The following is a 12,992-nucleotide window of genomic DNA, read 5'->3' on the forward strand; positions in this document are numbered from 1 at the left end:
AGAGTTGATGTTGCAACCCTAATTGTCAATACTAGATGAGATCACTGCTATATACAGGATGGCATTTGCTTCAGCGTCAATCTCAAAATCCGCAAGACAGCCAGCATGCAGAAAAAAGTGCACTTGTATTTTTCAGGAACTTAACACATCATGTTAAAACTTAAAGCTTTCCCTGTGCCATAGCAAAGCAGGCACGTTATGAATTTTTGCCTTTGCACAGAGCATGTTTCTGATTTTTTGTGCTAATGCATTCGTTCCAATTAGTGCGATTCCATACATTATTAACTTTTGTAATTGGAGGAAAAAAACCCACCTGTTAGGTAGTGCATTCATCTGTAGTTTTTATGAATCTGAATATCCCTGAGCAGAAGTCCCCATTGCTTTCAAGGCAGCCACTTAAGGATGGGACTTACTGGTGCTTCTGTCTTCTGGGAGCATGTTATGCTCTCAACATTATCTTCATTTTCTTAAAGACTGGTAAATGGACTTAAAGACTTGCGTAATGGGGTGGTGTTGTATTTTCAGTTTTCTTTGCTACCCCTTTCTTTAATGTGATTTGAAGCTACACGTTCACCAGGAGCTGAATTCCTGTTTACCCTTTAGAATTCCTTCAGTATTAGATCAGATCCTGTAAGGGATCATCTGGTTTACAGAAGAAGCTTCTCTTTTCAATTGGAGTCAAACCCTGACCTCAGTGAAGGCAGCAGTGAAAGTCCCATTGACTCCATGGAGACAGTTTACCTGCTCCCTGAGCTCAGTTTAGCAACATAATTAAGCTTTTTGCCTGCTTTCAAGTTAAATCCACAATTCATTTGGAATTCAGATATGGAATACAAGTTACACCTGTTTCGTTTTCTTAAACATCATTTCAGTGCCTTGCTCTATTGTTGCTGCTCTTGTGAGGGCCATGGAGCAGCTGAAGTTCAGGAGTGAACTGGGTTATATTGCCTGTAATTCAGCCATGGACCTGAAGGCACTGGGAGGGGACTAGGAGGGTATTATTTGATGGAAGTGGGACAGACCTCAGCCCCAACCTGGTCCCTCTTTACCATGAGGGTGCCTGCCTGTTCAAGCTCCAGGGCATCACTACAAGCAGCAAGCAGCGGTCTGCAAAGTAGCTTGTGGCTGGAGGTGAGAAGGTGGGGACCTCGGCTGAGGCAAGCAACTCCCAACTCCCATTCTGATTCCCCATGTACTAAACAGGGATAGTAACTCTGCTTTGCCTTTTGGAAGTGGACAGACAGAGTTCTCGTTAATGCGTGAGAAGTAACTGCTTGTAGAAGGGCTGAAAGCTGCAAGCAGCTGCCTTTCAGGTGCATATCCAGACTTAAGCTCCTAGCTTTTGAGGGCTTGCCCACCCATGTTAATCACTTCAAGAGGGAATCAAAGCATCCATCCTCTGTTAATGCAGGCAAGAAATGCTGAGATGCTAGTGCCATACATTTTGGCAAAAGTCAGTAAAGATGTAAGAATAAAAGCTGAAATGATTCTGCAAAGAAAGCTGAAAAAGATTAGCTCATGGCATGTTTGGTCTAGACTGCCGTCTTGTGTTATTTTAACTAAATTTAAAATACGCTTTTGAGAAACGTTGTGTTTTAGCCATGTACAATCAATTCAGGAAGAAGCTAAATTTGTGTGGAGTATGAGCATTAATGGCTATATTGGAAATATTTTTTGGTATTAGGTTAAAGGAAAATCTTCAACAAATTGATTCTGCTCTTGAAAATAATACAGATATGTAAGGAAATTGTCTTTTAAAAATAGTAATTAAGTTAGTGTCATCTTTTGGAAATTATTTACTTGGTCATATTGATTAAAAGAGGAATTCTTATTTACAAGGGAATATGGTGCCCTTAAGAAGATGCCTCATGAAGTTTAATAGAAAACAGTATCATACGCAAAGATTTTGAATATTTGTGATGGAATTGAATGGGAAATTATGTTCCTGCTATAGAATTCTAGAAGTTATTACGGTAATTTAATTATAACTGTAGCATACAAACCCTTCCCCAGTGAAATATGGAAGACTTAGGGAAATTTCTGTGGCATCTCCATGGAATTATGTCAGATCTTTCATTTATAAAATGTTTTCTTTCCATAATGCATATAGTAATCAAGAGCCTGAAAAGTTCTGTATTACCTGTAAATATTTCAAATAGGAATCTGTTGGAAGTGAAATCTTGGACTCAAACACTCTAATGAAGCGGGTTCGTTTATCACGTGATTTACTAGAAGGAAGGGAAGGAAAATGTGTCCAAATGTTTAATAGCCATTCAAAGGTTAGCGAAATCATTCATTTCTAGTCCATATTTTCTCTCTAATAAGGAAAATAAGAGTTCCTGCATTTTCTGTAATTACACCAGGTTCTGACTAGAGGACCACATTGCTAGTGGAGGTAAATCATTTTGATGACTTAGCTGATCATGTCTGAGTGTCTTTAATATAGGCCTGCACAGCTTTTAATTTAGAGCCAAGGACAAAGTCTAACACTAATTCACAATGTACGTTTGCCAATTAGATGTATTCTGCCAGTGTGTATGATTCTCTGTGTTAGAACTTGAAGACCTTATTCCAGGAAAAGGCTTCTTAATTCTGGTGAAATTTGACATTTTATTCAGCAGACTCAGTAGTAAGGTAAGTACGCTGCCAGTTCCTTAGCTGCCACACTGATGTTTCTGAGCTGTTAGGCTTGGTTTTTCCCATGGCATTTATTTTGTATGCTAAATATTATACCTTGATGGTGGACCCTGAAGTCTTTTAACATCTCTAGTAACCAAGAAAAAAAAAACACCCTAATTCCATGTCATCATTACTGGGAGACCCGCAATTTAAACAACATGTTTTCCTTTGTCCCCAAAACTCCAGACCAGTGATGATGCAGAGATGCATAGAGAATGCTGCTGGCTGCCCACGTGTGACAGAGACACAGACTGCACCCTCCTTGCCTTTGGACATTTAGTCCAAAAATGAGACCACTCCAGCAGGTTTTTCCCTTGTGGTCCTAACTGGTTGAGAAAGCTTTGATACAACATTTTCCCATGGAAAATATGACATTTTAGTTAAAACTTTTTGCCAAGGTGTGCTGAGTACAATGAAACTTTAGATAAAAAGGTTGGAAACAAAATACTTCTCCAACCTAAGATGGAGTTTATGGTCAAAAGGACATGGACAACAGAAATGGACAGTTGGATGGATGTAGCCCAGAACTGCCTCTTCGGGCAGGATATTCATCTGATTGTTGGGACATCAAGGTCTATCTGCCACACACCAGCATTTTTCCAGCATCGTTAATGCTGATCTACACCCTGCTGGATCACTTGGTGGTGGCAGTTTGATCCAGACCTGATCTAGGCCAATGCTTGCACTCCTGTCAAATCAGCCAGCCTGTAACTTGCTGAATTTAGGCTAGCCTTGTACCAGCTGCGAGAGAAAATCTTGATCCAGCAATAAGCTTGGCAGTACAAAATAAACTTCTCAGAATTCCTGGAATACATTTGGACCAGTGGAGTGTAGTTGTTCCAGATCAGCAGTTGGGCTTTGAAGGCTGGAGAATTCTGGGGACCCCAAACTCAGAGCCCTACATGTGCACTCACTCACTGCATCCCCAGCTCTCAGCCTGACCTGGCTCAGTGGTTTGACTACAGGTTGCAGGGAGTGCTCTCACTTCCGAGTTACGGCTTCTCTGGGTGACCCAAGGCAAGCTAGCATATATATATACAAATACACCATTTTTCCAGACAAAAACATTTTTTAAAAAGTCCAGATTTTATCCTGGCCCCAAACAGCTGTAGCCTTGGAAAACTTGACATTTCCCATAAAAATCTTTGCCACCCTTCCAGCACTGCTCATCGCTGGAGCTGCATGCCTGAGAATGCTTTTTGGGGCAGAAAGAACTGCCATGGCCATGCTTGTTTTTGCCAGCCCTCCTTTCTGCATCTGACTGCTGTGTAGTGAGGCAGGAGCAGCCCACAGGGCATGCCAAGCATGCTTTTTGCAATCAATTACTCCCCATTAGAGAAGTATGAGCAGAGCCAATGAGTTTAACAGGGGTGATCTGCCTTTTTCCTCTGCAGCAACAGCCCTGCCTGCAAGCTGCATTTCAGCTGACTTTGGCTCTGCCTCTCACTGTGTTTCCTCAGCTCAGGCTGCAGAGCTGGAGCAGCTTGGACTGGGAGCACGAAAAGCATGTCGTGCCAGGTAACATACATGTGGGACTGGGGCTAGGAAGCTTGTGGCAAACTACAAAACCGAGAATCAAAAGTTTGTGTTCAACATTTGGACCTGGCAGCAGATACTGTCTTTCTTGAGGCTGCGCTCCCTGCTCTCTGAAGGGCAGCAGCAGCAGCAGAGTATGGGCTCAGTTTTAAGTCATGCACTCAAGGGTTAAGCTTGCTTCAGAGCAGTTTGAAAGTGAGGGTTAGTTTTTATGGAGGGAAAGGGAGTCATCTTAAATAAGTGCTGGAAATCAAGAAGGAGATTTGCAGCCCAGAAGGAGCCTCTGGGGTGAAATGTCAAAGCCAAGTGCATTTTCTGGTCTCAGTATAGTTTTGGGATAATCCCTTTTGTTGCATTAGCAGCCCCTGAACCGGGCAGTATTTCTTCCATGCTTTGACAGGCTGCTTATAGGCAACTCTTTTCCTAACTGATATGTATGTATGTATGTATCTGGATTCTTATCTAGATTGAGCTCTAAAATCTGGAATAACTGCTTTGATGAAATCAGTGGATTTACTCCACATTTACATCTGTGTAGTTGAGATTAAAACAGTTTTTAAAAAGACCCAACTACTTCACAAGATCTGACATCCCTAAAATAACTGCAAAGAAGCCCGAGGAAGGCATGTTTTCAGCATAGTGTCTCCCACCCTTTTTAACTCCTGAGCTTACAGTCCTACCTGGGTGAGTTAGAAAAGGCTGGGTGTGAAGTGCTGGTGTCCAGGCAGGTTCCCTCTCGTGCAGTGCCTCTGAACTCTGCCCACGTGCTCCTCCATGGAGTGGAAAGTGGAAACTTACGCTGTGCAAAGTTGCAACTCAGAAAATACAGTAAGATGCATGACTAGAACATGCCTTGGTTTTGAGGAGCTTTCTGCAGGAGTAGGTCTCCAGGCAGTTTCTGGAGGAGGTAAGATGGTTTCCAATGCAGGCAGGTCGCTGTAGCAGAGCATCCTGATAATCTTGGGCTGCGGCACTAACTACATATGTCTTTGATTACATGTCATTGCCAAGAACCAAATGCAGCAAAACAATTCCTGACTTTACTAAAAAGTGAGTAACTTGATCCACAGAGGGAGAGAGGAGCTGTGTGTAAACATTGTCAAGTAACAGCCTTGCCTTGGGAAAGGAGCCATAATGGCCAAAGGAGGGGTTGAATTTGTGATCTAATTAGTGAGGAAGTGTTTGCAAATATTAAGTATCTGCTCTTTTGGCTCTTGTTTTAATCGGGCAATATATGCAGTGTACCACGGGAAATGGGGTCTGTGTGCCACCTCATTCCCATCTGCTTGTGCCTCCTCTCACTTCGCTTTGCAGGTGGAATATTAACAAATCATGGAAATTATAGATGACAGTCTGTCATTGTGCACCCCTCTGCATGCGATCTGCTAGGAACATGTGGCAATGGCACAGGGGGTTTGCCTGCCAGGTGCAGTCCTGCCCTCACTGCAATTTAGGACATGCCTAAGGTACCACTTTAGTACCACAAGTGTCTGAAACATGAGAAATCATGAAACCATTGGCCTGTTGGTCTGTTTGCTGAGCTCTCCTGCAGCTTTGTTGAATTTCTGAAGCCACAGGTTCACCTGTAATGAGTGTGCTCATTGTGAGCCCGTGGAAAAACTATTACCATGTTAAACCTGTCAGGCTGTTCCTCAGGTCCTGCTTCACATCTGACCCCAGGGATGAAGCTGGCATGGACTTTTCACAGTGGGGAACAGTTGCTATAGCAAGCTGTTTCTTATCCTACAGAAGAGGAAAAAAAAAGCTTAGCAGTTTTACAGTAATCCAGTAGGAAATGGATTTAAAAAATAAGTGGGTTAGGGGGTTTACTTGTTTCCCATTGTTTTGGTTTTGCTACAAAGTATTTCAGAAAAGTGCTTGCTTGACAGAGGGTGACAATGCCAAGAGAAAAGCCCTTTTGGGAGAAATGTTCCCTTCCCTTCCCCTCCCTAGGAAATGCTAGGGTTAACAAAAAGCCCAAAGAAACCCTGAACCCACAACCCTATAGATAAATATGCAGATAGCTTTGGAGATGTCTGGAATGCAGTACTTAAGAGTAAGTTTTTCAAGTGGCAAACAGGTCTTTGATGAAAGGTCCTTTTGAGACATTTTCATTCTTTTCTGTAAATGTGTGTGAGTAGAAGTTGATTTCCTGGCCAGCCAGTGCTAACGTTTGATATGGAGTCAAGTCCCCCTTCACGTTTGATATGGAGTCAAGTCCCCCTTCACACTGAGAAGAAAAACTAATGTATTCAAAATGTTCTCTGTGTTTGTAGGTGATGGCAGGGTCATGGGAGAGTTAGCCACATGGGAAATGTCATAGAATCACCTGGCAAGTTACTTTAATTAGATAATTGCAGTCTCACCTGTATGGGCTCTTTCCACCATGGTATCACTGCTTGGGCAGCTGCTGACTTGCTAAAACTCAGGGCAACTTCGAATGGCTCATCTGAAGCCTGGTGAGGTGGGGGACAAGCGAAATGGGATGAATTTGCATCTTGTGGGTGAATCATTGCAGGGGGTCTCTCCAGGTCCAGTGACTGTCAGGGCTTGTTGCTGCTGCAGCAGCTCCGTGCTTGGTGCTTTACTGGTTCAGAACATCATGGTCGCTCTACTAAAGCTAGTTTCTGTACCAGGAATGTTGAATCTAGTGTGAAACAAGTGTGTTGTAAGGTATGAGGGATTCTGTGGTTTTGGGACTACGAATAAAACCAGTATTGTAATTATGTTTTTGTGACAGATGCTTAATACATTGGTGTGAATACTTTTTTTTTTTTTAGAGTGGACCATAGAATCTGGAGGAGGGATCTCACTGTGCCCTGATTTTGTGTTAATAATTTGGCCTTAAGGTGTAAATGTAAAAAGAGATGCAAAAATTGCTAAGGATAATAGCTTTGGGGATGTTGCAGGGAGTTGTTTTGCAAACAATTAATGGCACGAAATCGCGAATAAATATGCTTTCCTGGTGACAGTGGACATGTGAGCACTTTCAGTGCTTCTGGGAGTCTTTGGCCTGCAAAAGACCTGTAGCCAGGAATGCAACATCTGCCCTCAGCCAAAGGATGGGCTTGAAATGACCATGTCATTAAAAAAGCCATGCAAAAAGATGCGGCTCCACCCGACTTCTGCACCAAAAGGTCCCTAACAAGATAATGTGGATGTGTTCTCCACACCCTTTCCTTGGTGATCTGGCAGGAAATTGTCTGAGGTTTTAAACCAAACTTATGAGGTTCTGAAAATAAAAATAATCACCTACTTCATGCTTTCTGATTCTTTTCCTTTCTCTTGGGTTCCTGTGCGCTTCATAGCACAGGTACATTGACTATAGGCTGGTTAGGCTGTAATTGTGGCACAACTACAACTCAGTCCTAATGTTGTCACAGTTATCTCTATTTCGTTAAAGTGTAAATCATGCTTCAGCCCTGCCCTCTTTAATATCATTCCTTTAGCCTTACCTGTAGCATCTTTGCAGTTTGGGATTCTAGTATGTTCGCTACGCAGTCCCCTTCCAGCAGCCGTTTGGGAACCCGCTCCGCTCTGTACAGTGCTGAATCCTGTAGTCTTGCTGCCTTGCTGAGTGTGGAGGTAGAGCCTGCTTTTGGGTTACTTACCTGTTCATCTCTCAGGGAGTCCTGTGGCCTTTTCAGCAAGATACCTTGGTTTCCACTGAGTGCTCTCCCCTGTGTGGTGGGTAGAGCCCTGGACTGTGTTTGCTAACCCCTGTCAGCAGAGGAAATAACTTTACAGCCATGTCAGGTTCCTGCTCTGTAAGGGTAAAATCGCAGCAGACCTCCTTTGCAAAGTGCTTTGGGAGCCCCTGACTGCCATGCAGAGCTGGGCGCTGCTGCGTTACCTGCACTGTGTCGTTGCCAGTGCAGCTGGGATGGGAGCTGCAGCCTGAGATGAGCCCTTACTCCTCTGTAGCACCCAGCATCTCTCTGTATCTGTCATGGCAATACACTGCAGATGTTCGAGAATAACCCCTGGAAACAGCACCTTTCCAGTGGCTGGGTAAGCTGTAACGCGGTGCTGGCTTGTGCCTTGGACAAGTAGACTGAGTGCTGCTGCTAAGGCAGAAATTCCCAACAGCTGGGGCAGGGATTGACATAAATACCAAGACACTGACGTTTGCATTTTTTGTTTTCTGGACGCATTCACAATTCTGTTAGAAAAGGCCTGTTCTTGAATATATGAAGGTGTAGGGAAATTCCTTTGAAAATGGCCTTGTGCTAAAGCAATTAAATAATGTTTATGTCAGATAATTAATTCCAAGGGAAGGATGAAATTGCTGAAAGGCAAAATAACAGAGTGAAAACCATCTGCAGGTTTTTGAGACATTTCTTATTGGAAAGGAAGGGTTTAGTACCAAGATTAGCTTTTCAGAGGTTTTAGAAGTAGGGTTCAATAGCTATAAAGGCTGGATTGTTTGGCACAAGCATCTCAGTCTGTAGCTCTAAATGTCTGCTTGAAGTTAATGTAGGTGCAATAAACATATGCGTGCAAAAGAATTTGTGGAAAAAAACAGTGCAAGTTCCATAGGAAATGCGTTGCAGCAAAATGCAAGCAGAGTTAAGTGAAAAAAAATAATTGATACCCACTTCTGAAAAATGGGAGAACTCTAAAACAGTAATGGGAAGTTTTGAATGATCACAGATCTGATGATGTTTCTGGATTTGCCCCCTAGTCTATACCTCTCTGTGTTCTATATGGCACCTGTGCTGTGCCAGAGACAGCACCACTGCCTGCTGTTGGTCAGTATGTACAACAGAGGCACTTTTCTCCTTAGTAAAAGCAAGATTTATTGTCTCTCACCATCCTTAGGAAGCCCAGGCAGTAGCAGTGTTCCTAGCCCTCCAAGAGGGCAGAGAAATTGCCAGGAAGCACGCTCACAGCTCCTTGAAGATAAGAATTTTTTCTTTTTCTGATTTCCAGATTCACTTTTGCCATATGACATGTTTCCTTGCAAGGTCACCTCTGACAGGGGAATTGAGTTCTTAGCTTTTTTCACCTTATAACGGTCTCACCAAGAAGTTGCCCGGCTTTCTCAGTACAGACCAGGAAAGCTTGCAGACCTCCAGCTGAAACATGTGGAGATGCAATGAGCTGTCTGCCTCCAGCCTGCATGCACTGAAGTGTGGGATTCAGCTGGTGTTCAGGGTGTGCCAGTGTCTGCTCTTTTGCCTCTGTGTATTGGTGGTCCCCATGTGTTATTCCAGACCCTTCTGCCCCTTTTTTCTTCAGCGGGAGCTGCCTGGACTAAGCTTTTAAGTCTTAAAACTAAATCAGGTGCTGAGTAACTGCATTGGAGAGTTACAGATAAACTAATGAAATTCCTTGAGCAATAGGAATTGAAATTCCTCTTAAAAAATGCCAAGTAGCATTAGTTGCATGCCAAGTACAGCAACTGAAAACTCCATGTCCAACTCAGAGGGACATCACTGGAAGAATTAACATAACACCTGAAGTAAGGTAGACAATTAGTGAATTGATTTAAGGTTATACAGGAGTAAGACTTCAGTTCAAAATGCAGGTCACTTCACAGAAAATGCCTCAGTAGTTATGCGTGGAGAGCCATGGAAGTATTGGGAGGCTGGGCACTGAAGAAGACCGTTTGTGGCTTCATGGAAGGGCAGTGAAGAAGCTCTGCTAGAGTATCTCACGTGTTCTGGACTGGGCATTAGAAAGGGAAGGGCTGGCCCTGATGGCTGTGCAAGACCAGGACAGGGACTTCTGACTTTTGATGTGGCCTCTGCCACCCACTCCAGCTGCGGCATTTACTACAACACTCACTCTTCCACCTCAGCTTCACAATTTGTAAAACTAGAATCAACAGTGGCCACCACTGGAGTTATTTAGACACTTCCCTGTATTAAAATGCTTTTCACTTCCACACTGCTCTGTTAAGTGCCTAGTATTACTGTTATTACATGATGCTTTCTCAGCTTGCTGTTCAGAAAAGCAGCTGCCTTCTGTGGGCTGGTGTAAGCTACCATTATGCTGGGTGGTATTATGTACACTACTGTACTTTTGGCATCCGCATCTATCATTTAGATTAATTTGGAAATTGTGTAGTGACTTGAGAAAAACTGCTGTTGAATTGGAGTTTTTTAGCCTGGAAAATATAATTAGTCCAAAACCTCTATAATTGTGTAATAAATGCAATACTGAATGGTCTTGCATATAAACTGGAATACTAGAATATAACTTTTGGTACCTTTTCCGTTTCCTTTTTTTCCAGTATGGGATACTGCATCCTTTTTGTCCACGGTCTAAAAAAGCTGTCGACATGGTTAAGTAAGTGGAGAATTACTGTTCTGACCCTCTTTGCTTTACTGCTGCTGCTCTTCTCTTGGAAGACCGTGAAACAGAATGAAATCTGGCTGTCACGAGAATCCCTTTTCAGGTATAAGTGACCACAGGAGAATATTTGCATTTTTGTATTGTTTTAAGTAAGTTGATTACATGGAATAGATTTCTTTATTACAAGTCCTGTTATTGATGCATTGCTATGATTAACATTTTGATTATTATAAAATAACAGGTACTTTCTGTTTTCAGGCAACTGTGCAAAAACTGGTGTCAGCACTTTATATGCTTATACACAAACTTTGGTTCTGGCAATCACATTTTTAAGACATGCTGGTTTTAAATAACTTCAGTTCTGTAGATTTACCAATAATGTAACAGTTTTCTTTTCAAAGACAGCAAAAGTTTGTTGCAAACCTCCAGAACACCATAGTAACGCAATCGAGTATATTGGCATTTCTTTAGTGATGTTCTTAAAGACTAAAATGAAATGCCATAAAGTGCCAAACTTAATGTACCATATTTCATTTTATTTGATTACTCTTTGCCAAACAGCTTTCTTTATAACCTCATTTATGTATTTTTTTGCACTGAAACACTGTTTTATTTTGTGTTTTCCTAGCAAATGTATTGCATTTGCCTCCAGCTGCTTTTAGCAGTTGTCTAATTGTGAAGTAATTGCAGAAATGCAGGTGATGTGTGCGTGGGTTGCTTAGCTTTACTTTCTAACTTATTGGCCAGAGCAAAGTTTTATTTACGCGGCACTAAAGAGTATTGAATTATTTTTTATGTGCACCCTTCAGTCTTCAGGAAATACTATTGAAGTGGTTGGAGCTCTGTTAGTCGGATTTTTTTCAAAAGAATCTGGAATGAGGGTTTCTTCTCCCCAGCGTGATTCATTGCCCGTCTCCCTGCAATGCTGTTTGCTGTTCAAACAATAGCAGCTATGGTGACTGGTCTGGGCTCGCACGTGATCCCCATGATGTGCACCTCCAGTCCAAACCCTTCTAGCTAATGTTGGATGCTTGGAGGAAAGCTGGACACCTTTCCAAGTTGGATGACTCTCTTGTTGAAAGGGGGGTGGGAAGATGGGAATTCCATATGCCGTGTTGCAGGCATCATCTGGTATCGTGTTATGTACAGTTGTGGTCACTCGTGTTTAAGAACTATGAAGTTGAACAGGAGCGGATGACAGGAGGGCATCTCCTAACAAGGAGCATTCTTGGGATGTTATGGGGTGCCAGGGGTTCTGCTGCAGTAGAGGAGTATAAGGTTACGTCTGCTTAGTTGGATGCAAATAGACTTCTGTCCATCCTACCTCCATTCAAAGCAGTGTGACCATCTACAAGCCAGCTCAAATTCAGAAACCATGCCACTGCTTCAATGCAGTACTGAGCTGGAGCTAATACACCTTGCCTCACGGTAGGGATTTGGTGTTGCCAGGGGAGTATGTAGGGATTGGTAGCTTGGGTTGAGCTGGCTTGTTCTTCAGCTCAGGTCTTCTGGGGACAATTCCAGGAGATAGATCTGCCCTGGGCTTTTAAGGAGAAGGCAAGAATATAGGTATGCTCCTGCTGGGTCACCTCATATCATGGCCTGCCCCTGAGAGCAGTCAGCAGCAGCAGAGTAAAAAAGCAATGTGAGAATAGGGCCAGCAATAGTGATGGTTCTCTCCAGTCCTTTCCCAGCTTGCAGTAATCTACAGTTTAAAGACTTCCTGAGTCAGGAGTTACTTGCTATTTTTGTTTTAACAGCCACTGATGGACTTTTCTTCCACTAATGTCTCTGACTGTTTTTTCAAATCTATTTATAGTTTTGGCTTCTACAGCATCCTGTGTGCGGGGCCCTGTCATTAAATTACACAGTCTGCACACTAAGATTTCCCTTCTGAGTGCTGTGAGCCTTCTGCCTGATCATCTTGTTTGTGTCTCCTAGTTCTGGTGTGCTGAATGAGTAGTGAGTAACAATCAGCTCATCACTTGTCCTCTGCCTTCCATGCCTTTACCTCCATGCCTTCACCCAAGGCTGTCCCCTTCATGCTGGAGTCTGCTAGTTTTGAACTTGCCTCACATGGAAGTTGTTCTGCATTTCTGATCCTGCTTGTCAGTCTTTGCTGGAGACCAGAATCACCTTTCAAGCGATATGTGCAGCACAGTGATGTAGGTCTGCTTTCTGTTTTTTGTTCTCGCCTATTAATTCCTGACCTTCCACTTGCCTTTTGTGACCTCTCCTGAGCACTGGGTTATATTTTCACAGCACTGTCCACACAAACTCAGAGATACCTCTTGTGAGTGGAGGTGTCTGATACTTAGACATCAATCTGTATGCCAATTTATGCAGATTTAGAGTGTGTGTGCACACACTCTCTGGTACTTGTGCCTGTACCAGAATTGCATTTCATCTGCCATCTTCTTGCCCAGGCTTTGATACAGTGAGATCCTCCTGCAACAATCTGTAGTTAGCTTTAATTC

At 42.9% G+C, this 12,992-nt stretch overlaps 1 protein-coding gene across 2 annotated transcripts in view; it reads left to right on the plus strand.

Moving 5' to 3' along the window:
• TMTC1 (transmembrane O-mannosyltransferase targeting cadherins 1) overlaps positions 1-12,992 on the plus strand; it is a 148,713-nt gene that overhangs the window by 88,867 nt on the left and 46,854 nt on the right. For both annotated transcript variants that reach the window (XM_037389547.1, XM_037389546.1), the window contains exon 10: positions 10,454-10,618. In XM_037389547.1, the coding sequence (XP_037245444.1) occupies positions 10,454-10,618 (165 nt within the window). The remainder of the gene's footprint in view (positions 1-10,453; positions 10,619-12,992) is intronic.

The sequence above is a fragment of the Falco rusticolus genome, chromosome 5 (assembly GCF_015220075.1).
Source record: "Falco rusticolus isolate bFalRus1 chromosome 5, bFalRus1.pri, whole genome shotgun sequence".
NCBI lineage: Eukaryota > Metazoa > Chordata > Aves > Falconiformes > Falconidae > Falco > Falco rusticolus.